At 44.3% G+C, this 25,626-nt stretch overlaps 1 protein-coding gene across 3 annotated transcripts in view; it reads left to right on the plus strand.

Annotated features, from left to right (window-relative positions):
- The window catches only part of col5a1 (procollagen, type V, alpha 1), a 75,111-nt gene extending 60,511 nt beyond the window's left edge, over nt 1–14,600 (plus strand). The window contains exons 49-67 of one of the 3 annotated variants that reach the window (XM_061747913.1): nt 336–443; nt 1,798–1,851; nt 1,980–2,087; nt 2,163–2,216; nt 2,308–2,361; nt 2,454–2,507; nt 2,588–2,641; nt 2,872–2,979; nt 3,056–3,109; nt 3,190–3,243; nt 3,420–3,527; nt 4,302–4,355; nt 4,433–4,468; nt 4,551–4,604; nt 4,915–5,182; nt 5,725–5,837; nt 8,159–8,227; nt 12,329–12,562; nt 12,872–14,600. In XM_061747913.1, the coding sequence (XP_061603897.1) occupies nt 336–443; nt 1,798–1,851; nt 1,980–2,087; nt 2,163–2,216; nt 2,308–2,361; nt 2,454–2,507; nt 2,588–2,641; nt 2,872–2,979; nt 3,056–3,109; nt 3,190–3,243; nt 3,420–3,527; nt 4,302–4,355; nt 4,433–4,468; nt 4,551–4,604; nt 4,915–5,182; nt 5,725–5,837; nt 8,159–8,227; nt 12,329–12,562; nt 12,872–13,018 (1,785 nt within the window). In that variant the 3' untranslated portion in view covers nt 13,019–14,600. Of the gene's footprint in view, nt 1–335; nt 444–1,797; nt 1,852–1,979; nt 2,088–2,162; nt 2,217–2,307; nt 2,362–2,453; nt 2,508–2,587; nt 2,642–2,871; nt 2,980–3,055; nt 3,110–3,189; nt 3,244–3,419; nt 3,528–4,301; nt 4,356–4,432; nt 4,469–4,550; nt 4,605–4,914; nt 5,183–5,724; nt 5,838–8,031; nt 8,101–8,158; nt 8,228–12,328; nt 12,563–12,871 lie in introns of all 3 variants that reach the window. The other 2 variants (XM_061747912.1, XM_061747914.1) reach the window with 2 other exon arrangements.
- The last annotated feature ends 11,026 nt before the right edge of the window (nt 14,601–25,626 follow it).

Here is a 25,626-nt window from a genome sequence, read left to right on the forward strand (position 1 = left end):
TTGTAAAGCTTTAAAAAAAAAACTGCTACTTTAACGCTCACGGAGCAACAATACATACAGAGCATATTACTCACAGGCATATACAGCATGTTCTCTGCACTGTGGAAACAACGACTATTACTGGAGATTAGTTCCAGTCAAGACCTTCTCTACTTAATGACACGGCATCTCCTCCAGTCGAGCTCAGCGCTGCCTGGCATTTCGATAAACGATCGCTTGAAAATCTGCTTATCGCAGGGGGTGTGCGAACGATGAACCGCTCTTCAGCGAGGGCTCACTGTTTTCAGGATTTATGTCACGATTTTTCACATTGTTGAAACATAATTTTCTTTAAGGGTCCACCCGGCCCGCCTGGACCAAGAGGCCCCTCCGGACCCCCTGGTGCCGACGGACCTCAGGGACCTCCTGGTGGTATTGGGAACCCCGGTGCTGTTGGCGAGAAAGTAAGCCTTGCTTCTTTTGTTGTTGTTTGCTTACTTTGCCTCCCGCACTTTTTACTCCTATGGCGTATTTGCACTTTTTTGTACATCTCAGGGAGCTTCTTCCTCTCCTGGGAATCTGGCAAGTTTCTACCTCGTGGCAGTCTCACAATTCTGCTCCATTTGCGGAGATGGATTGTGGCAAATGGCACTTTCCGTTCTTTGTCCTTTCTTTCTTTCCCCAGACGGGCATGAGAATTGCAAACAGGCGAGCGCCGCGTCACTCGAGTTTATTTGATTTAAGAGGAGACTGTTGTGTGCAAACAGGTTGCATGGCCGCTCTGTCAGTACGACAAACAACTCTCATCTGTCGGGGTGACGAATGCGTTCATTAATGCCGTAAGTCAGTTGACGGTAAACCTCCGCAAAAGGCTGGACCGCAATGCCAATGGCAATGCCAATGGCGTTTCTGTTAGAGAAGCGAAGAAAGAAACAGACAAGTTTCAAACTAATGAAGATGATAATGATACCCCTCCAGTCCTGTAGGTGGCAGTGGCTGCTGGTGGAGTTTTTCCCTTAACAACATTCAAAATAACAGTGAAAGACATGTACTAGCTGATTCTTCAAAGTTGACGCTTACAGTCTTTATAAAATAGGTTTGTTACTACTGCCAAAGGCAGAAAATTGCCTAATTCAATCTTTGTTTCTACTGCCGGAGATGGAAGGTGTCGACTTCACCCGCCGTTCTGATGATGATTATACAGAACAACATCACGGGGGGGGAAAAAAAAAAAAACGGGTTTTACAGGCAATGCCAAAGGGGCTTGTTACTACCTCAAATGACGGAAAATTTGCCGGGCCGGGTTCATACCACAAAATTTACACAGGGACGTGATACTGAAAAATGAAAATGATTAAAGGGGTTTGTCAAGGAAAATTTACTTTGTGCCATTAATACACGGGAAAAAGCTGTTACAGGCCTCTAATCGCCCAATCAGATCTCCGTTTCAAAATGACAACCCCACGCTCTCACATCTCTTTGGGCTAGTGACACTTCCGCCGAAATGGCACTTTTACGAGGCAGAACATCAGCATAATAACAGTACTGAGTAGCTGTCAGTCATGCTGGCACTTGGGCTGTTGTCAGCAGATGAGGAGCAGTCAGGCCCAGAGGGGATCTGAAGCCACAAGATACGGTCATCATTCATAAAAATGGAGATAGGCTTCATTGTACGGTGAGCTAGTGGATCATACCACAAGGGTTGGCATTATTAATTCTCTCCAGAAACCACTTTGCGACAGATTTAATGTTACCGTTTTGTTTTTTTTAATGCCATCGTCGACAAATCTCCTGAAATGCCCGTCTCTCTCTATCCAGGGAGACGCTGGTGAGACCGGAGAGCCGGGTCTTCAGGGAGACGGCGGTCCACCGGTGAGTAACTTTGCCAATGACATCAACGCTGGGAGCATAAGGTTTCATCACATCATCATTGGAGCCCCTTTACCTCCTGTTAGGCTCTTTATTACACTAAATATTCATTTGCGTTTGCATGACCCCAGGGTCCGAGAGGAGAGCGAGGAGAGAAGGGAGAGGCCGGTCCAGCTGGTACTGCTGGACCACCCGGACCCAAGGGTCCCGCTGGAGATGACGGTCCCAAAGGAAGCCCTGTAAGTTCCCATCTGGACTCATCTCATCACAGTCGGTATCGAAAAATGCTTTAAAGTGACTGTGTCGACTTTCAGGGTCCGAGCGGTTTCCCTGGTGATCCAGGTCCCCCCGGAGAGCCCGGTGTAGCTGTACGTATAACAATTCAACTGTGACTGAGCAAACTCCGAACTTATTTTGGGGTGCGTGACTAAACGGTTGGGCATTGGATGTCTTGTGCAGGGCTTAGATGGCCCACCTGGTGACAAGGGCGACGACGGAGAAGCCGGTCAGGCTGTAAGTGTGCCGTGATTATTTAAAAAGTCCACTGACATCCTTTTCTACATCGTATAATGTTACATTTTTCACATTATAACATTACCAACTAGGGTTCCCCTGGACCCACTGGAGAGTCAGGTCCCTCTGGACCACCAGGAAAGAGAGTGAGTACTCTCCTCCCGTGCCATTGTTCTAGCTACCGTCATATTCCAGGACAACAATCATGCCATGTTTTCCCAAACAGGGACCACCTGGAGTGACGGGACCGGAGGGAAGACAAGGGGAGAAGGGAACCAAGGTAAAAGGGAAACCAAAAGCATCAGTTTAAAATGTACAATGCATTAAAAAAAAAAACTTTCCAACAAGTGTTGAGAAATGCATAAAAACAACGACAATTCCTGACCTTGAATTTAGTCCAGGCGGCTGTAAACTGATGAATTGTAATTATTGATGGTCAACGTTAACGTTGAGCCGCCTGAACTGAAGCTAAAATCATTTCTGTGTGTGATTTTGTGTTTGTGCCAAAAGGGAGAGTCCGGCTTGGAAGGTCCTCAAGGGAAGACCGGTCCCGTTGGACCTCAAGGATCACCTGGTAAACCTGGTTCTGAAGGTCTGAGGGGAATCCCTGGCCCTGTCGTAAGTTTTAGTTCTGCGGAAAACGAGATTCTGTTTTCCCGTGAGCCCAAAATCACTGCTTGTTATTTGTGCCCAGGGGGAGCAAGGTCTACCCGGCGCCCCTGGTCCCGATGGACCTCCCGGGCCGATGGTGAGTTTAACTTTGACAGTGTGTTGTTTGGGTGTGTGACCCAGATACTAATCGGACTTTTACTCCCTGTAAAATTACAGGGTCCTCCGGGCTTACCTGGTTTGAAAGGAGACTCTGGTATCAAGGGAGAGAAGGTGAGGTCACGAACTATAACAGAAAAGACTAATGGACTAGTTTCCTGGCCGATTGATCAGCTGTGTGCTTTGCCCGCAGCCATGAAACCATTAGAGCACCAGCTGCCAGTTAGATGTACGATGGTGCCAATGTCTGTGCTAGTGTGTTATTGACTAGCTGTGTGCTCTCTCTTCAGGGCCACCCGGGTCTCATCGGTCTTATTGGACCACCGGGAGAGCAGGGAGAAAAGGGTGACAGGGGTCTTCCCGGTCCGGCGGGAACTTCTGGTCCCAAAGGAGACAATGTGAGTAAAACAAAAAAGTCTTCTCGGAGGTGCAGGGGGGCCGGGCCCATTTATCGTCAAGCAAGGTGGTTCTCGACAGGGTGACGTCTATGTTAGCCATTCAAAAACTAGGGTGAAACTCAAGCTGTAAGCCATTTATTTCTAAGGCTTCTGTTGTAAGATGAGTTGGAATGAAAATGTGTCGAAATCATACTTTGTGACATACTTACGGTTTAAACTATTCGCTTCAGGACTCCGAGTCTCCCACAAATAGTGTACATCCAGCCATTGGTTTTCTTCCGCTAATCTGGGTCCAGTCGGCAGAAGCAGCAGTCAGTCTAAGTAGGGAAGCCCCAACCTCCCACTTCTTCCCTTTCTCCGGTCACCTCATCCAGCTCCACCGGGAGATACTGATGCGTTTCCAGGTCGGCTTTGAGGTATAGTCCCTCCAGTGTGTCCAAAGTCTGCCCCAGGGTCAGCGAATATCTCATCAGGGAGGCATCTGAAATGCTGAGTCCTTCTCCGGATGACCGACCTCCCCCCCTCCCCCCCCCCCATAACTCTTTACTGCTGCTTGTATTTGCAATCTTGTCCTTTTGGCTTGGGCCCATAGGTGATGTTTAGGGATTTTTGTGGACACAGCACTGAAACCGGAGTACCCAGAGAAAACCCACAAATGCACAAACCCGAGATTTGAACCCCTGAACCTTTGAACGTGTTAGCCACATGTTCGAGCGACAAACAAACTAAGCAACAAAATAATCCTACTTTCCTGGTTCCTCTTTGTTTGTTTAGGGCATTGCTGGTCCTTCTGGTCCACTTGGTCCACTTGGTCCGCCTGGATTACCCGTAAGACTCTGCAAATCAGACTTTACTTAGTCTCGTTTGAACAAATCATCGTGACATTATCGACTTTGTTTCCGCAGGGTCCTGCCGGTCCCAAAGGTGCTAAAGGCTCGTCTGTAAGTTCCTGGAGGAATAAGGGAAGTCAGAATACTTTTAAATGCAGTATAATGGAGGGTTCCTTTGATTGGTCTTTCTTAGGGTCAAACTGGACCAAAGGGAGAGACTGGTTCACCTGGAACTCCAGGCCCACCGGTAAGTTAAGACTTCTTCACCACCCATAGGTTCATGATTTTAATGATCTTACACAGTGGTTCTCAAACTTTATACACCAAGTACGACCTCAAAAAATACTTTGCTAAGTTAAATTAAATTGTACCTAAATAAATGTTTGGCAACAGTTCTCAAAGATTAAATGCAAATGCACTTGCAAAGGTACTTAAGTTAAATACAACTGAACTGTACTTAATCAAATGTGTTATGTACTTTTCTGGATCAAAAATCAATTTAAGTCACATTTTGAACATTTACTTCAGTGATTAAATCTTTCCTATCTCCGTAACAGGGACCCCCAGGCGACGTCATCCACCCACTCCCCCTCCAGGCCTCCACCAAGGGCCGCTCACGCAGAAACATCGACGCTAGCCAGATGATGGATGACGAGGCTGCGGACGCCAACTACAAGGACTACGACGACGGCATGGAGGAGATCTTCGGCTCGCTCAACTCGCTCAAGCTGGAGATCGAGCAGATGAAGCACCCGCTGGGCACCCAGGCCAACCCTGCCCGCACCTGCAAGGACCTGCAGCTGTGCCACCCGGACTTCCCAGATGGTCTGTTTCTCCCATGCTGTAACGACGTGGAATTTTGCAAGCACAGTGATCCCGCGCTACATCGCAGATTACAGTATACTGTACTTACTGTAATGCCCTCGCATGTGGGAAAGGAGTACTGTGGTTGCCAATGAACAAATTCTGCCGTTAATTTCATGCCGGGGAGAACAAAAAACAAAAAACAAAAAAAAAAACAATGAGTACACTCACACAGGAGCTGCTGTCGTCTACAGCTCACGCCCAAGCCTAAACCGAAAGTCACGCGAAAAATTAACCGGCCATATTCCTGACATCACTCACATGGCCACGCCCCTGAAAGGCACACATGCAACACAAACTATTGTTGTGACTCGGCTTGTCCCAGTGTACAGTCATTAGACTAGAAACCCCACACAAAATGATCACCATAAACCACAGATGTCCCTGACACAGTATCGTAGGGATTTCCGGAAAAGACAAGTCGATGGGTCTAATCGGAAATATATCGGGGGCGCTGTAGGTGAACCGCGATATAACCACGTGCCTCTTCTGACGCTCCGCAGGCGAGTACTGGATCGATCCCAACCAGGGCTGCTCCCGGGACTCCTTCAAGGTTTACTGCAACTTCACAGCCGGTGGCGAGAGCTGCATCTTCCCCGACAAGAAGTCTGAAGGGGTGAGTGGGGGTGTTGCTATTTTTAGCCCCGGCTTCAACGGAGCGGGTAACACTGCTCCGGTGCTAGCAACCATATGACTTGACGCATAATCGGAGCGCAGATTTTGACAGGAAATTGTATTATTTCCACTCTGGTGCATGTGTTACCAGCCTCCATGAAAGTACAGGCAGCATCTGTGCAGGCGGGCCGCGGGGTGTCGACGTTACCATTCGAACAATCTCCCCCTCCTAACGTTCACTTGTACATTGCATTCATTCATTTCCAAGCAGGCCGGCATTGAGACGGGGACAACTTAACCACTTTTTGACGAGTGGCGGTGCGATCCGTCTGTCGGGTGGGAGGGCCGCGTGCCGGCCATTTTGATGAGGCCTCTCGCCAAGACTCCCCACCACCCGCGCCCAAACCCCCCAGAGGAGCAGCGTCAGTTTGCTTAAGCCGAGAATAATGAAGCCGAGGTGGTGAAGAAGAAAAGAAATTGTCAAGGCTTTGTTTTATTGAGCGAGCGCTTCCTGTCCAGTGGTGGGAAGTACAAATACTTAAGTAGGTGTTTTAGGTATCTGTACTTATTTTTCTAGTTTCGTTTGAAGACGTTAATAGAGAGAGATAGTCAATCACGGTTGACATCTTGATTGATTAAGAACTTGGGAACTTAGAAGGTGGGAAAAAAACAAACAAACAACAACAACAAAAACGTAAACCAGGTTAGCATTAATGACGATGAAGCAAACAGATTTGGAGAATCAAGATATTTCGCATTCGTGGCCTTATTTAAGAGAATTATTTGATGTTGTCGGCTCCAAAAATGGGTGTTCAAAAATTCTGTCTAATTTGAAAAAAAAAAAAAAAAACATCCAGTTAAAGTGTATTTTTTTTCACTTGTCATGAGCTAATTTAGCTTTTTTGTTTTTAAACTCAGTTCATGATGTTAGCAAAGCTATGGGAACGCTTATTTTTTTGGGGGGGGGTAAAATACTAGGCTAACGCTAGCTAGCTTCTCAGTAGGCTTTGGCCTGAGCACATAAACAGTGAATTACGTTTGTTTTTCAGTGAATTAAAAAAAATGTGCAAATAGGTGCATTTGCGAGTAGGTGAATTTGCTGTGGAAAATACAATTTTCACTTTTGTACCTTTTTACTCTTACTGAAGTAAAGGAATTGAATCCTCAATCCTCCTACTTGTAGCAGTCCAGCATCTGTATTTCTACTCAAGTGTGGAGTACGAGTACTTCCGTTCCTGTCCGGAATCAGCCACAAAAAGCCAAAGTGATGAATCGGAGAAGAAAGTCACATGGACGCCGCCCGATGCATTACTTGGTCGAGCTTTTCCCTATTCAGGGTTGCCATTTTGTATAAGCCACCTCTAAATGTTCCCGTGAATGGAATCGATCCACGTCTTTCTCTTGCAGTTCTGATCCAATGCAGTCTTTCCGTCTGGTTCTTCGTCTTCCTCCTTTTTTTTCTTTTACTCGTATTTGCATCACTTCTCTTCTGACAGTTCTCCTCATGAAATGTCCAAAGCACCTCAGTCTTGTACTTTCTTTGAAACTTGGGTTACCTTCACTGCTCCCCCTGATGCATTCATTTCTTATTCTATCTTTTGTAGTCACTCGGGACATCCATCTCAACATAACATCAAGCTTCTTTTCTTCTAGTTTCTTGAGTGGGTCTGCTTCAAATCCTCACGTCGTGGCTGGTCTACCCACTTTGGTATAGACTTTATCTTTGAATTTTATGGGGGCCCTTCTATTTTCCCGATACATCTCCAAATATCTTCCTCAATTTTTTTTCCATCCACGATGGTTAACGTCCCGACACATCACTCATTAGCGCCGAATTCCAACGACGACAGTTTTAATAGAGAGCTACAAACCACTATACGTAGACAGATTCATCGATGTCTGCTGGTCTTTAAATAGCACTCCAGCAAATCCCCCAACGGGCCCCGGTGTCTTCATTCATCTCTGTGTGCGCCGCAGTTTTCACAGCAGCAATTAGCTGCCAGCTGCGGTTTGTTTTTAGCCAAAGCGGCACCGCGGCGCGCCGGTACATTCCGGCAGGTGTGGACCGCTACCCTCACCCCTCATCACCCCTGAGAACAAGCTTGAGCGAGAAAAGGGTGAACTAATCATCTCTCCCTCGTGGGCAACACTAACGATTTTTCCTTCCTGTCGATCCGTGCCCCCCCCCCCCCCAGGCTAGACTCACTTCCTGGTTAAAGGAGAAGCCCGGCTCCTGGTTCAGTGAATTCAAACGTGGTAAACTGGTAAGCCGGCCCTTCCCGACTCCCTTTTTCCTGAATGCCTGTTGTATGGTTTTTACAGAGCAAAATGGCAAAATGGCCCAAAGACTCACCAGGCACATGGTATAGTCACTACAAGAGAGGTTCCCTGGTAAGTGGCCCCCCCGCCTGCGGCCCAGGCTGGGATTGTGTGGGCCCCCGGGCCGTGCATGGTTATGGTTCTGCACCTGAAGTACACTGCTCAAAACAAGTTAGGGATTTTCGTCTTTCGGGTGAAATTTCAGGACCAACCTAATTTGCACTACGCACCTTTACAGGTCAACTTAATTTGACCTTCTCTAAGCTTTTGATTGTCCAACTGTTCAATGTGTCAATACGTTTCGCACAACCTGCTGTTCTTTAACGTAGAGCTAAATGGAAAAGTTCCATTCCAGTTTTATTTTCCAGGGACATCCACTTCTATTCCTTTCTGTGACTCTTGCAGTCAAAAGTAACGTTTTCCTTGAAAAATGGAAGGCTTTCTCCTGGAAAAGTTTTATCTTATAAAAAACACAACCTTTTTCCTTGAAAACATACGACTTTTCAATCCTGGTGTTCACATTTTGCCATCATAATACCAAGATGACACCTAGCAGCTAATCAACAGTACTTCATCATTGCGAGTCTTCAAGCGACACGGAGAAAGGTAGACAAGTGGATGTCGTTGGGAATGAACAAAACCAACAGTTGCGACCCTGAAAACTAAAATGACCTGGATGATGGCGAATATTCACAGGCCTGTCAGAGAACAGAAAGTTGTGCAAAAAAGTACTGAAGCATCGACCAGTTCGATATGTGCATTCAAATGTTTAGCGAAGGTTCCATGAAATGCATCTGTGCGGCGGTTTATAGTACATTTCAGCTTTATCCTGAAATTTCATCCGAAAGCTCAACATCCCAAACTTTTTGGGGTTGTAGTGTTTGAGTACGCGGCACACGGGGCTTGTTTTGCTGTTATGACGACGGCGGTGGGGGTGCATGACTCGGCATGAGACGCATGCTCCTTCGGTCCAACAGCAGAACCGGGACGGACGGACGGAGCGTCCGGTCCTGCCGCCGCCCTGTCCGAAGTCCCCGAGAGACTGGCTGTATATCCTGGCGCCGCCGACTCAGGACGCATCCGTTATTAGCGCTGCACCGTTGCTAATAATTGCAATAGTCGTTTGAATCCAAGCTAAAGGTCTCCAATGTTGTGCTCACACACTTGCTTGTTCTGGTGCGGCTTAACAGTCGGTGCCAACGGCCACTTCCAGTGGGTGGAAGACTCTTCCAAGTTAAATTTAGCTCCTCCCCAACATATAAAGATTTTGGTCTCTCAGTAAAATATGTATCATGTCAACATGCTACCTTTACACTAATTACTACTTACTTGTTAACCAGGCCTTTGGCGCCATCAAGGACGTTACAGAAGAAAAACACATAAACCGCAAATAGAGCTTCTCAATATTCCAGATATACGCCCGTACAAGGTGCTTCCGGCGGCTGAACCGAACCTATTGGTGCGATTTCCCCTTTGCTAATTATTTTAACTCTTTTGTTTGTAAGCTGACCGAGTAAACCGACATCTTGTTTGAACGCGGCAGTACAAGCAAACGTGAACACAACCGTTATTTCCGCAACCTTCACGGAAATCAAATTGGACTTTAGGCGGCGATGTTGCGAGTCGAGCGGGTCAGGACACTCAGTCAGCGGCCACCCAGGGGCTTCTGGGAAAATCACTCACTTGAGGCTGTTATGATGATGATGATGATGATAAAGAGGTAATGTTCCTGGGTCCAGACGCTAAGCAGGGGGGCAAGGAGCATGACGACCTGGGCCACGGTGGTCAAACTCCAAATTGCTTCCAGTGGTACCCGACTTCAAACTGTTCATCTTATTCAGAGCCCAGAATTCCCACCTTTTTTACAGGCAAATTTCCAAATGAAGAGATATTTTCAATATTTCCCTCCTTCCATATTCCTCAACCAATTCAAAGCTCATCAGCTAATTCAGGACACGTACGAAACTCTCCGTCACATTCCCAAAATGTCTATATTAAGAGATCCTTAACATATTTCCCTCCCACTTCCACATTTCTCAACCAATTCTCACCATTCCAGTGTCTGTTCGGGCCATTTGAACTTCAAATGTACCACTGAAGCGCAATTAAACGCGGCACGAAGTCCGACGTTCGGGAGGCCGCTGTGGCTCAGGAGATGCATGTGAATGAACGGACGCACGAATGAATGAAAGTGCACGGAGAAGAAATGGAGACAAAAGGCTGCCTTTCCGCATGCGCCCAGTAAGTTTGTCGGGAAAGACGAAGCCACAATGTGGACCTTAACGGATTTGTCACGGTTGGTATACAAATCGGAGCAACGGCTCTTCATGCTAACAGCTAATGATAATTGCTTCACTTGAAGACAATGACCATGTGGTTAAAGATGGCATCTGATTTTTTTTTTTTTTCTTTAGCATCATTAGCTTATTTCAAACAAGACATATATGATGTTGCCCTGTCGACAAACAGAGAAGGCCAGAAGTCATCATTGAAAGATACAATTAGCCGTAGCAATACACCGGCTATGGTATTTCACTTTGTTTTCAAATGTGCGAAAAACTTTGCGTTTCTAAGTGAAAAATGCTGATCATTTACAAATTGGTGTGGTCGTTGACCCAAAACACGACTTTCAGAAAATTCCTCAAAGCGCAACTTGGAATAACAGCGAAATGTAAAAATTGGTAGAAATCCAATCATTTTCGATGTACGCTGGTTTTTAGTTTTTGGAGCCCAAAACTAGCTGAAAATGGAACTGACTAAATACTGCTAAAACGCAATTATAATAGAGGCAGTACAACCATTTTGAGAAAAGACCTCTTCTGTAGGCAATAATCTCTGATTTTGGATCCGATTTTTTTGGTCCTAATAAATCGGAAAATGAAGCAAAACATCTGCACTGAAATGTAATAAAGACAAAACTGTGAAGCAGATTATGATGTACGCTGGTAACAAACAAATGTAGCCGAAAACTAGTGGACAATTTGATCGTAGAACAATTCTGACGGCAATTCTTGTAGAAGGCGCGATTGGTCTGTTTTCTTCCAAAGATCAGTTTTTGTTCTGATAAATCAGGTTACGGCTAATGCCCAGTATAAACATTACGATAAAAGACCTGTCCTGTTGGTGGCAGTATTGTTCACTTTCATCCAGCGATCTTGAGTTTTTCGTCACGATATATCGGAAAATTCCACAAAACATCTGCATTCAAATGAAAGATAAATCGGTTGGAACAGTTTTTGACATACGCTGGTAACCAACAAATGTGGTCCAAAACTAGTTGAAAATCTAATCGTAAAGCAACTGCAAGCGTTAATGTCCACACATCAGAGTTCTTGTCGTGATAGATGGGAAAATCCGCAATTAAATATCCATCCTTCCTTTTCTGGATTTCATTTTCTGAGCCGGTTCTCCTCACCAGGGTCGCGGGCGTGCTGGAGCCTATCCCGGCTATCATCGGGCGGGAGGCGGGGTACATTCTGAACTGGTTGCCAGCCAAACAAACAAACAAACCATTCGCACTCACATTCACACCTACGGGCAATTTTCAAGTCTTCAATTAACCTACTATGCATGTTTTTGGGATGTGGGAGGAAACCAGAGTGGCTGTAGAAATCCCAGGAACGGGAAGAACATGTAAAGTCCACACAGGCGGGGTCGGGATTTGGACCCCGCTCCTCAGAACTGTGAGGCAGACGCTCTAACCAGTCGCCCACCGTGCCGCCCAATTAAATATCATAAAGAGAAATCATATTAGCTTTTAATGTATGCTGTGGAACAAAGAAATGTAACTCAATACTAGCGGGAAATGTCGTCGTAGAACAATTACGATAAAAGATTGTGGGTGGTGGTAATGTATGATATGTTGTGATGTTTAATGAAATGAATTGCAGTTATGATAAATAATTAAATCACACAAAAGATCCACACGAAATGTAATGGTTTCTGTAGTCGTACAAATGTCACTATGTGTTTAAAATAATGGAACACAAAGTAACAAAAGTCATGAAAATGGGTATTGCGGGTTTTTTACTCAACATCTTTGCTTCTATCACAACGCTGGTTGTCTCGCTTTTCTATTATTATTATTATTATTTTTTTATAAACATTCCCAAATTGGACTAAAAAAATAAAAAATAAAAAATAAAAAGCTCCCGCTGTTGCTTTCCGTTCCAGCTCTCCTACGTGGACGCCGAGGGCAACCCCATCGGCGTGGTGCAGATGACCTTCATGCGCCTGCTGAGCGCCACCGCCCGCCAGAACCTGACGTACAGCTGCCACCAGTCGGTGGCCTGGCACGATCAGGAGGGCGACAACTACGACAAGGCCATTCGCTTCCTGGGCTCCAACGACGAGGAGATGTCCTTCGACAACAACCCCTACATCCGAGCCGTGCTGGACGGCTGCGCGGTAAGGAAAGCGAGCGCCGTTATCACTCCGGTCCTGGTCACGCTCCATCTATGCCAGCGACATATAGTGACGGGCAGAAGTTGCAATTCATCTCTTGAGCCACCACCTGTTGCCATTAATACAACAGAAGGAATTATCGCTTTGTGTTTAACGAAGATGAATGAATGAATGAAAATCACCCTTAACACAGCCCACACCCTCTCTCAGAATAATGTTTGAGAGATATTCTTGCTAACGTTATTGGTTTCCGTTCTCGATTATCGGTGTGGCTTTTTCCCACTATTTTTTTTTTTTTTTTGTCTCTGGCAGTTGAAAAAGGGCTACGACAGGACAGTACTGGAGCTCAACACTCCCAAGGTGGAGCAGGTGCCGTTTGTGGACATCATGTTCAACGACTTCGGCGGCCCCACGCAGAAGTTCGGCTTCGAAGTGGGCCCCGTCTGCTTCGTCGGCTAAAGACTGAGCAAAATATGGAGGCAATTTTTCAAAAAACAAAAACAAAAACAAACAACACTTATTTTTGTTTCTAGGACAATTCTATTTGTAAAAAAAGTTTTCTTTTTTTGTTTTGTTTTTTTTCCATAAAGCAAAATTCTGTAGGATGAGAGGAAATAACCTTGAAACCTCAGCGTGCCTTCTTCTCCTTCACATGCAAGTTTTGAAAGTGGATGATCACACGGTGCCGTTCGCACCGGTGTCATTCCCCGCCACGGACTCCATTTCGGCTCCGCCTCCTCCTCCTTCCTGTCGCGCTCGTTCTTCTTTGTTGTCGGGAGCTTTGTTTGTGCATAATTGTCCCTCCCCTGCCCTTTTTTTTTTTGTTTGTTTGTTTTTTTTAATAAATATATATAAATATATAAATATTTTTTATGTTTGTAAGTACATTCTGTATATTGATCCTGGTGTTTGTTTTATTGCTCTACTGGCTTCAAAACGTGCATGGGACTCAATTGACTGGGCGGACGTGCCGATGACATCATCATCATCAACGAAGAGGAAATTCGACGTGTTAAAAAAGACATCAAACAAGGGACTTAAAAAAACAAAAAAACAATCGGGATTCTTGTTCGTGTGAATGGAAATGAAAGAAGCTCGACTGATTTGAAACAAGCAAACAAAAAAAAAACAAAAAAAAAAAAGGAAATCGAATGACTCCACCCGAAAATCGGAAGAACTTCGGTGCTATTTTCTCTTCTGTGGTGCTACATACACTTTGCTGCGTATTGTACGTTTTGTTTTTTGTTTTTCTCAACACAGCCATCTGTTTGAATTTCGGGAACAAATTGGAGGGACGAGAAATAAACCAAAGAGCATTTTCTGTTTTTTTTTTCGAGTTGCTGTTGTGAAGAAAAACCATGCCAAAAAAAAAAAAAAAAGAGAGAGCTTTAAAGTCAACGCTTTGTTTGGGAAAGGTGCTTTTTTTCCTTCTTCTGAAACAGGTTTTTATTTTAATAATAATAAATGTTCAACCTATGCACTCTTTTACGCTTATGACCACTACTATCTTACCACAGAATTTTCTACAGCCCTTCACAGACATTTTTCTTCCCGTTCATGTGTTTTGCTCATTGTTAAAATATAATAAAAACCGAATAAACAAATATGTGACTTGAACAATTTCTCCATATGCTTTGTAGATGTTTTCACTATAAAACGGACGCATTTCCTGTTTGTTTTCCAGAAGCAGCCATTGTTCTGATTTTATTTTTAACTTTTTTTTTTTGTCTGTCTGTTTGTCAAGCCTGTGTACGGACAAAAAAAAAAAAAAAAAAAAAAAAAAAAAAAAGGAGTAGAAGAACCATTAGGTTTTTTTTCCCTCTTGATTTTTTTTTTTTTGGTTTTGTTTTCAAAATGTCAATAAATCCAAGTTTACTGTGGCCATCCACTCCTTTGTATGTCTTTTGAAGCATTAAAACTCATCTGTATGCATGAAATGGTTATGTTTGCTCTCTTGTTGTCGTCACCCTAATATATTTATTGTATTATTTAATAAACCAAATAAAAAATATACTTCTCAAATGCAAGTGTAAAGAAGCCATACCAGTATGAAGAGTTTTTATGTTTGGAGTTGTCTTTGTTCGTGGACCAATCGGAGGATCCGGACAGCAGCCAGCGGTTGCTAACGTAGCATCAGTTTTATCCGAATTTCCAAAGGTGTTTTTTACTCATCCTTACTGACTTCCAGAAGTTCCGAAACGACGACGACACCGAAGAAGAGGAGAGTGTGGATGTTGCCAATGTCACAACAGTTTTATCAGAACTTGTATTGAACATGCTTTTTCATATTTGAAAGGATTTGTTCACTCGTCTCTCAACAGACTTCCAGTTCGTAAACGAAACAAAACCAAAAAAGTTAGGAGAGTACAGCTGTTGCTAATGTAGCGACATTTTTTTATCAGAACTTGTGTTGACGTAATGAGTTCTTTTTCTTGTTTGAAAGGATTTTTTTCCTCGCTTACCCCGACCGGAAACAACGACGGCTCAGAAGAAGAGGTGAGCGTCGGCAACATTCCGGCAGTTTTTTTCACCGAGGAAAAGATGCTTTCGTTCTTCGGGTACAATTGGAGAAAATCTAGTATGAGATTGGCAAAATTCCGCCCAAACTGGTCCTCGCAACCCCTGGGTGGCGAGCGCTTTAATCACGGCGGCGCATCGACAAACATGTCGGCTGCTCGATCTGGAAGCCCCTTGGAGCGGAAAAGCCCGTTATTAAATTCCCAGCGACGTGCATTGCTGCATTATCTCTCGCCGCTTATCTGATTGGCATGCAAGTGGGTCAGCGGCGGCGGGACCAGACTTCTGATAGCCGAGTGTCCTCTGGCTCAAAGCAATTACGCGCCGACACGAGGGAGAGAGCCCGACCGGCCCGAAACTCCCTCTGCTTGACCCGTCCAAAACGGAACCCACGACGCTCTTTAAATGAGGCGTTCTCATTCGAATTTCAATCAGAGGCGCCGAATTGAGCCAAGGCGCATCATGAGAACAATCTCACGACACAACACCGAACCAAAATGATACAAAATGTATTCCATTCCATCCGTGCCATTTGCCTCCCGAAAAAATGAAAACGAAACGTATGAATGGACAACAGAAATAACGGTCAAATTATTGTCGATGGTTGTCATTATTTGTTACAATGCCGTAAAAAGTCTGACGGATTTTGTACCTGTTGAAGAGTCTTTGCGCGGTTTTTTCTTTGTTTTCACTCACGATTGGAAGCTTAGAAAATACATTGTAAAAAAAAAATGCAACAGTAACATTTTTCCAGTTTAATTGGACGCTTTATAAGCCCCACGCCGTCAATCAAGTCCTCTTCAAGTTAACGACAAACGCGTATCGCGATGTATCGCCAATCTGGCCGCTGATTAAAGCGTAAATCCTTCGCACGTCCTCAGGTGCGAGGTGACGTTTGTCAGCTTTGCGTCGACTTCAGTCAAAGGCGCCCGCGTGAATTAGGCCTGTTTTAATGACGGAATATTTCACGGCGCGGGGGTGTCGGGAGGCTCTTGGGCTTTTTTTTTTTTTTTTTTATTCCCCGTTAAATCATTTGCAGAACAACGAAACAGAAAAAGAGAATTCCAAGTGTGTTATTTGAGGATGCAAATGAGGGCACTAAAATATGATTTATGCACACGTTAGCATAGAAGATGTAGCGTGGGAGATGGACAGAATAATTTCGACGGGCCGTATATATCAGCGTGCAAAGCCTATTTATTTCCTCGCTGCAGACGGCTTTCCCGCATTCAAAAACGCCATCCTGGTGAAAATGGACATTTCGTAGCAGTTTTGGGGAAATTTCAGCCCCTGAAGCCAGTTTCACTTAGCAACATGAAATTTGGTAGACAAGTCCCTCATGAGTAGACCCACAAACAAAGTCTCAAGAAGTCATGCATGCCGGGGAAAAACACAGTCAGGCTGCCATTTTGGTTCCAAGCAGCCATTTTCAGTTGATTTTGGCCATTTCCAAGTGTCCTTCGAACCGTTGTTTAAAAATTGTGCTGGATTGCTGCCGAATTGGAAGCGCATACGGTATACTAGAGGGATGGATGACACTAAATTGCAAAGCGTTTGCTCTTACATCAATCGTTGCGTGTGGGCGGAGCACGGTGGCAAAATTTGATGACACGCCATAAACGCAAAACTCAACTTCACAAGTTTCAATTTCATGAAGCCAAAGACACTTGCCGCCAATATTCAAGCGTCTCCGGAATGTCAAAACGATGGCGCGGAGGGAAGAATCTACCGAAACCAGTTCATCAAAACAGGACGGCGTTAACGTCGGGCCGTCCTTGCCGATCGTCTTCGGCCTCGTCGCTCTCTCTCGAGCTTCAAAGCCGAGACTCCTCTCAGCATCGTGAGCCGAACGTGCTTGAGGAGGATCGGGGAGGGTTACGGGCGCGCGACCATATGGTCTCCCTTCTGGCACTTAAAGCCCACCATCTAATTAAATCAAGGCTACGTCCTGCAGCAGCGCTACAAAGCGTCTCCTGCTGAGAGAAGCCTCAAAGTCATTTTTGTTCAAAAATTCCTTTCCGGCCCTCCAATGCCAACTCAGCCAAGGATGAGCACTGCTGTATTTTAAGTCTGCGGGAAAAAAATACTTTACGCTGTTATTTCCGTCCCATCCCCCCCCCCCCGCTCTCGAGAAATCTCAGATGTTTGCAACTCCCACGACAACGCAACACCATACTTCGGGTTTTTTTTTTCCCCCCTTTTCGCGCATGTTAATGATCTCTGCTCCGACTTGTTATGCCACGCGTCAACCCTACGTTGTTACCTGTCGTCCTGCAGGGGAAACATGGCCGCCTCGGGTGGCGTATTTACACATCAAACCAGCTCGCTCGCCTCCCTCGCCGCCGCCGCTGCCTTCTATGCTCGTCTCTCTGGCTTTAGTGCGTCTTCGCTTCCGTTTTTATGACTTTTTGAAATAATAATTTATTTATTTATTTTTTTAAACTTTGACATCGAAAACTGTTATTTGCGCTGACTTGGGTGTGGAACACAAGTCGCAGCACTTCACTGGCTTCCAGTCTCCTTTAGAATTGATTTCCAGATTTGACTGATTACTTTTTAAGCCTGGCTCCCAGCTGTATAACTTTTAAACCAGAGCAACTGATGAAGAGATTAATGAGACCCGATTTGCAAGGAAATTAGTTCCTCCCCTTCTTGGCATCTTTGGGGGTTACCAAAAAAAAAAAAAAGAATCATAAAAATACACCGACAGATGCGAATTCAGCCAATAGCTGAAGATAGATTCCACAGGGAAAAAAAACGCAAATAGGTCAATTTGTCAACGGTGAACTGTGAAAATGCGGTTGACGAACACAACTAAAATGAACGTGCTTATACATCGAAACTCGAGCACCTGAGTTGGATTGCCATGTTCGCACCTGTCAAAGTGAACAGCACCTGGGGGGGGGGGGGAACCAGCTGGATTTCTATTCAAACCAACTCGTCTCCTAGTGTGAAAACACGGCCACACGGTCCGAGATGGTCATTATTACAAGCTCACACTGTTCAATTATTTGTCTCCGACACCTCCGCTTGAAATTTGTCGGCTACGTCGGCCACGTGTTCCTCCACCTCCGCCTGGCCTCTTCATCCACCGCCTCGACTCAACGCTCCCCCTTCCCCTCCAGGCCCAATTTACCGTTCTTTCGCACCCCGGGCTTGCCCACGTGATACTGCCCACCTTTGCCCTCTTCCTGCTAATTCAACACCAGTGTGGCATCACGTTGCATCAGTCGCTGGCGGCGTGGTGGAGAAGCGCTACCGCTGCGCGCTGACATCACAGCTAACGGAGCTGGACGCAGGCTTTAAAGCAGCGTTTCTCGACCCATTCACGAAAAGCAATATTTTGATGGACTACCATAGAAACAAGTAAAAGCAAATGATTAAAAAATATAACTCACAGTTATGCTGACTGTAGCTGTAGCTAATTAGTGGAAGCCCTGCGCTTGTTTATTTTTAACGAGTTTCATTAACTCATTTTCGCAGAGCTTGCTTGTTCTGTGAAAATCACTTGTAGTGATAAACTCTTATTTTAAGTAGGACTGCTGATATTGTCTCTTTAGTCGTTCATTGCCATTTACGTTTATATCCGTCAACTGGAATCCAACCATTTACTGTCACCGATGAATATATTTGTCAAGTATGTTTTTCAACGTCGCCTGGAAGAGGATCTCGCCCAGCTTGTCTGTGGAATTCAGGTTTGTAAACCCCTGTAATGAAGTACATGGCGGAATTGCCTCACTTTGGTTTTGAGATCAGCACCGCTTTTGAGTAGAAGATAAAAATTAGGCGGTGAATTTCAGCTTGTTCAATTATGAGGGAGGGAAATGCCAATATGTTGGAAGTTGGACAAGTTTAGGAACCTCACAGTCCAACAAGAGTATGTATTTGTATGGTATAAACAGAGTATGTGATGATTACTAAAGAACGAAAAAAGATGGAAACAAAGGGACAAGGGAGCGTACTATTTCTTTTATTGTCATTTATTGTCACAGAACACAATATTCTTGGAAGATGAGTCAAAATGCTCTAAAGCGGCGAGCAATACGAGGAACGCGGTTGCAAAGTTGAATGCGGTTTGCTCTTGCCGAAGTCGTAGGCTCGTCTTGTGAAGATCTAGAGCCACTTTCAAGTCATGCAGAACCCCCCCCCAATTTTCCACAGGTATGACACCTGCTTTCCTGTCAAGGCCCAAAGTTAAGCAAAGCTGTATAGTTCTGCCTGTCACTATACATCGCTGGCATAGATGGATGATAAAAGATAAATTATTTGTAGTAAACAAATGGGAATTTTTGGCCCAAGTAAGTGGGATTGGATCATTCTGGGTTGGGATTCATTGCTGTCGAAGGCGCTTGTTTGCCTGTTCAATCCACTAGTTCCACTTCCAGTCGTCGTGGTAACAGAATCCGTACTCGCCGTCGGTCTAGCAGTTTATGGGTCTTGAGGGTGTCCACGAGACAGTCCCCTCCCCAAAAGGGCTGATTTTAGAAGTCTAGATGAATGATGCTATAAATTCTTAATCCTTGGGGGATTTTACAAAAGCATGCCACAGACGTGATTAAGACACCGGGGAACTGTTGAAAATTGTGGGGGAAGAAATGCATAATATGTCTCCCTTAAATGAGCACCGAGAATTAGGGACATTTGTCCTCATTGTTGCTCCAAACTGGGTCACTTTAATGCCCCGTTTTGTTTTGTTTTCCTCACTAAAAGCCTGCAGGTGGTCAGCATAAGTGCCACGCACAGCTGAGCGAGACATCACGTCAGGTTTCCAGCTGCGTTCCGCTTCCAGTTTGCCGACAGCACACCTGTGTCGCCGTCGCTCGACTGCACCCGCCGGAAATGAGAAACGCTAATAAAAAAAAAAAACAACAACAAAAACGCTGACAGCCTGACAAATGAGTGGAAGTCTGGGTTCATCCAACTCATGAAGTGTAGCTTCCTCAGAAAAGCGAAGCACATGCTGCTTTTTTTCCACCGCGCCGGAAAAGTAAAGCAATGACATTTTAGCGCTTGATTCATCATTTATGGGATAAAATTATCTAACGGGACTGTGAGAGAGTGAAAGAAACTCAAGACCAAGGTCCAAATTTAGGATTGTATATACCCTACTACCGTACACCTGAACACAAGGTCGCAGTTTTCCGTCGCAGCGCATCGTGCAAGGCTCAATGGCTCAACTGTCGCACGGTGAGGCTTTGAAGGTTTAGAATTACCGTAGCCTGTCAATGGCGTATCGCATTGTATGTTAGCATTAAGCTAGCAGGCTTTTGTTAGACAAAATGACACGAGTTGGTTGAACGTTTGGGTGTTTAAATAGACAAGGTTGCATTCTCTTTTGTTTGATGTCTCACTTTTACTTCACCTGGAAGTGAAACATAACCAGCTTGAAGCAAGCACGCTCTGCCTCTCATTTGGAGAACTGTGTGAGTTGGCAAGTCTTCTTTTTTATTTCCTAAAAGTGGTACGATAGTCTCCCATATCTGCTCAACACTGAAAACCGGCTCTGAAGAAGTCTTTCAAACGTGTCTTTTAAGTTTAGGTGTGCTTCAGTAAGTGTTGACAAGTTTAAAGTGTGTGGGAAAAAAAATGTAAATAATTTTAAAACCCCTTTTTTTTTTATAAATATGGTCTCTGTAAAATTCAAATATGTTCAATTTAACGCATCACTACCGCTACAATTTTGTGTGTGCGCGTGTGTGGACAATATTGTAACTTAACTAAAAAAGAGCAACGTGAGCCTACAGTAATCTGAAAAGAAGTGGAGAGAAAAAAAAAAAGAAAAAAGAAATCAAAGTAAAAGCAAAACATACGAGTTCATCCTAAATTGTCCAAATTAATTCAAAAGGTGCCAATTACGTCACCATTAAGCCCTCGCAGGTTCAGTTGAATTCATTCACTTGCCAGTTGGATCTGTTTGAGGTCAGATGGCTCTCGAGCATTTCTCCTTCATCGATTCCTTTCAAAAGAAGGACCCCCCCCCCCCCACCCCCCCAAAAAAAGTGCTCAACGGTGCGAGCGAGTGTGAAAGATGGTTTCAATTCAGGAAGCTCTTCAAAAGTTGAAAGTCTGTCAGCGCTGGCGTTTGCCGCAGTTATATAAAAGACACGTCGGCGCACAAACAAGTGTTGCGGCCCACGCGGCCTCCCTCTCGGCCGCTGCATTATTAATGAGGCGGCGCTGCGCTGATGAAGACGATGCAAATGAGCAGCGGAGAAGGCGTTCCACTCGGTGTGCAGTGACACTCGCAGTCTATTCCGGGGGTCTGAGAGCTTCACTGAATAATGTTCTTGCCCCCATACGAATCCCAACAACTAGAGTTCCAGTTGCAGTTGAGCATCTCAAACCGACACAAACGGACAGACTCTCTAGGTTGAGTTTGTTTTTGAAGGACATCTGCAAATGACCAAAATTACGCTGAAAAGGCGGCTTTAAAACAAAATGGCAGACCTCCCGTGTCTTTTTGTGCATGGCTTCTTAAGACTTTTTGGTTGGTCTACTCATGATAGACATGCCTAGCACATTTCCTGGTCCTCAGTGAAATGGGCTGAATTTCCAAAACATTCTGGGGAGGGGTATGAGTTCATCTTTCCCGGAAATGGCCAAAATGGTGTCTTCAAAGCAAAATGGCAGACTTTCTTTGTCTTTTCAGGCATAGCTTCTTAAGACTTTTTTGTGGGACTAATCATGAGCGACGTCTCTAGCAAATTTCACATTGCTAAGTGAAATAGACAGCGTGGGCTGAATTTTTCAAAAACAATTCCACAGAGCAGGCTTACCGGGAAAATCTTTGGGGATCACGCTCCTATGATAAGTCCACTCCTTGTCTTCTGGAGCGCTCGCGTTTGGCTCCGAGTAACAAGGGAGAGTGCGGAATTTGCTGGGAGCCAAACTCGCTAATCATCCCGATTCTTAGCGAAGACAGATGGCGGGATTGCGCTTCACGATGTGCACAGAGACGGAAAGGAAAAGGCGGGGACGGCGCCTATTCCCTCGCGGCCGAGTGAGCAAATGTTTCGCGAGGATTTCGGTTTTGCCACCGAACCCTCGACTTGAGCGCGAGGCCAAGATGTCTCCCGCTTCCCCACGGCGTCTCAGTTCCCATGCACATCACGTCCCAAAGTGTGCGCCGGTATTAGCGTCGCTAAAGCGGACAGACGCCGTCGTCGCCATCTAATCTCCGTCCCCATCGAGCTGTGTTTGTGTAGCGTGGACGCCACTTGCATGTTAACCGACCGACGCAAATCCGGCGGCATGTTTTGTTTTTGTTAGGTTTTTTTCTTTACCAGAAGTGAATTTTAAAAAGGAGAAGCGCAAAAATGCAGATCAAAAGGTCACTTTTGTGGCATGTCAAATTTTTGGAAAAAGTGAAATTAAACGATTACTTCCGAAAATGAGCTCAGAATATTCAGAAAGCTGTTCTCCTATCACTTAAGAAAACTGGAAACATTTTCACAATGCTAATTTTAATCCCCAAAGGGAAATATTTAAAAGACGATGAATCCATGAAGCGACTTCATTTTTATTTTTTTTTTTATGTCTCTCTCCAACTAATTACACTGTTGCAAAGCTCTACGAAAAGATGCTCCCATGAAAACGCTAGATTTTGCGGACATGAAAAATTCTATGTGAAGGTATTTTCATTTCATAATATTAACAACATTCATTCATTCATTAGTTAACAGTCAAAATAGGACAGTTTTCAATCATTCGACGGGCCCAGTGTGTAAAAATGCCTGGTTGAAACCGGCTGATTTTCACGACAACAACAAAAAAAGTGCTAAATTTCAACGTAATTACAACGGGATCACTGTACCAAGGGGAAAGGTAAAAACGACCTCCATTACAGAAACTCTGACATCCATCTTAGGTGTGGAAAAAAAAATAAACCTTGGGAGAACCTGCAGCAGCTGGTGCCGACATTTATTTGGCCGCGATGCAAATATCCCGGCGGACCGCGAGCAACTGCCGTAACAACCTCATTAGCATCCATCCAGCCGCGCGCTAAGGTCTCGTTTCATTTTCAACGCGTGTTTGCACCGCCGAGACAACAAACAACTCCAGGCAAACTGCATTTGACAGATGATGCATTTTTTTTATTTTATTTTACACGTAGGAAGCTGCTCATCGCTTTTGCAATAAATTTCGCTTAAGCGGGGTTTTTGGATTCGTGTTTCTGATGAGATGCGCTCATTTGTCAGGCACGAAAGTAGTTAAGCTTCACAAAACGGAGAGGAACAGTGAAAGCGAGGATTCCGGGAAGGACATGGAGCTGAAGCGAGGGTTTTCATTTGACGAGGAATAACGTTGTATTACCTTATTCACTACCAATCACTTTCAAAGCCGACGGTTTTAGAGCATTTTGGTTAATCTTTCGGCACCCACAGGATATTGTGTTCTGCAACAATATAAGCGCAGACCCTACCAAAGCAAAAAGTCGACTTTTTTTTTCGTTTTTTTCTGTTCTTTAGTAATCAGCTGTGACACATACTCTGTTTATTTCACACATGCATATAATCTGTTCGAGTGTGAGCTGTCTAAACTTGCCTGACGAATGACATCAATTGAATGGCCATTGTGCTGCTGCCTGCCTTGGCCACCGGGGGGCAATGTAATATATACCCAGAACTATACACTATGTACTGTACATGTACATCTATACAATATAGACATCTCAGCTCCTCTCAGAGGATAAAGAATATATGACTAGGAGTCCTGTTAAATTGAATGTGTAAATGTGTTGATGCCGCGTTCGTGTTCAAAAATGGGCTGCTTAAGGGGTTATATGTGGGTGTACAATTAGCTGTTAGCATTACTGTTAGACAGCGAATGAGTTGAGCAGACGATTTTAAAAAATATATAAAATTTAAAGTTGAAAAACGTGACTTTAAAAATAATAGAATTTAGGATGATTTTAACGCCACCAGATTTTCAAAACACAGAGCCAGCGGGCTTTTGATCCGCAGTGGCTCCACAAATTCCCCCGACTCACATAAACTAAGAAAGGCGTGCTTTGTAATATACGATCCATGTATTGTAGCCCCGCGCAGCAGTCACTGGCTAAAGAAGAATAAAATAAAAATAGATGAATAGAACAATTTGATCAAGTGCAAGGTGCAGCAGAACGATAACGACCTCAATGCCTCAATTTGAGTCGGGGAAAACCCTGACTTAAGAGCTGTTCAACAATCCTCTCCGACTGAACTGCCCCGAGCTAACACATTATGCTAATGATTACGGGCAGGGGGAGAGGCACGTTTATTTATTTTATTTTAAACAAGGATGATGATTTGCCTACAGTCACATTCGCGTACAAAAAAAAGATGAAAATGTCTTCACGCCGATTGCTAAAGTACTGTATAATATCGACTGCTCTCAGGGCACACGACGTTCGTGGCGGCGTGCCATGCTAATCAAATTAACGCTGGTGGTGGCGAGATGAAGCCGGACGAAACAATCACAGAAGGCCACAGCGAGCTCAACTCTGTGCGGAAAACTAATGTAAACATGCACTTGATTTGAAATTAAAATCCAGAAATTGCAGACATTTTTTTTTCATGAAAGGGAATAGCACTGTATTATGTCAAACAGTATATCTAACCAGGTCTTTTTTTTTTTTTAAATGTTCATAAACCGAATTGTTTGTAAACCGGGTCGTTCGTAAACTCAGACAAAATACATTTTGTCCTGACGCAAAGGTCCGCGAAGATGAATTCTTCGCTGTTCACTAGACTCATTTGGAAAAGTAGAGCACATTTTTTATCCTCCGAAGAATGACTAATATAGCGGCCAAGGCGCGCATACCAGGAGCAGCAAAATGCCCATTGAACTGAGGCAAAAAAAAATTTCAAAACAGTTTTGACCTATGTATTCCTTTTAATTGAATCCTTAGTGTATGTTATTTTTTTCTTATTGAAGGGGCTGTAATGTATTACAGTTGGGATCGGGCTGGACAGCAAATAGCAAAAATATGCGGATAATAATTGACGGCCATTATAATGGCATTGAAAAAAAACATTTTTTTAAACCCCAAAAATATTGGATAAACTGCCAATAAGTGTTGTCCGGGATGGTTCCCATCCCAAAAATGAAAAAAATATATATTTGAAAAAGAAAAAAAGAAAAATATTTACAACGATTACAAAAAATAAAAAAATTAATAAATTAATTAAAAAAAAAAAAGAACATTTTTGAAAAAAAGAAGAAAAAATCTGCCAATAGGTGAATCTGCCGGTGGCGAATCGCGAGTATGTGGGGATCCGCTGTAATGGCATTTCCATTCATTTCAATAAGGAACATTGATATGAGTGTTTGAGTTACAAGCATAGTCACGGAAAAATTAATCTCTTATCTGAAGGCACCACGCTACGTACTTTTATGCTCCAAATTTGTTCGTTGGTGTGCCGTGGGATTTTTGCGACGCAAATTACATGCCTTGGCACATTATTGGTTGGCAATCGTTTTCAAATCGGGAAACGTATCGTGTCCCACCTTGGAGTGAAATATGGCCCGCTGACATTTCAAAAGGTCGCTTAGAACAAACAAGTCGTCGT

This window comes from Phyllopteryx taeniolatus, chromosome 15 (assembly GCF_024500385.1).
Source record: "Phyllopteryx taeniolatus isolate TA_2022b chromosome 15, UOR_Ptae_1.2, whole genome shotgun sequence".
In the NCBI taxonomy this organism is placed as follows: domain Eukaryota; kingdom Metazoa; phylum Chordata; class Actinopteri; order Syngnathiformes; family Syngnathidae; genus Phyllopteryx; species Phyllopteryx taeniolatus.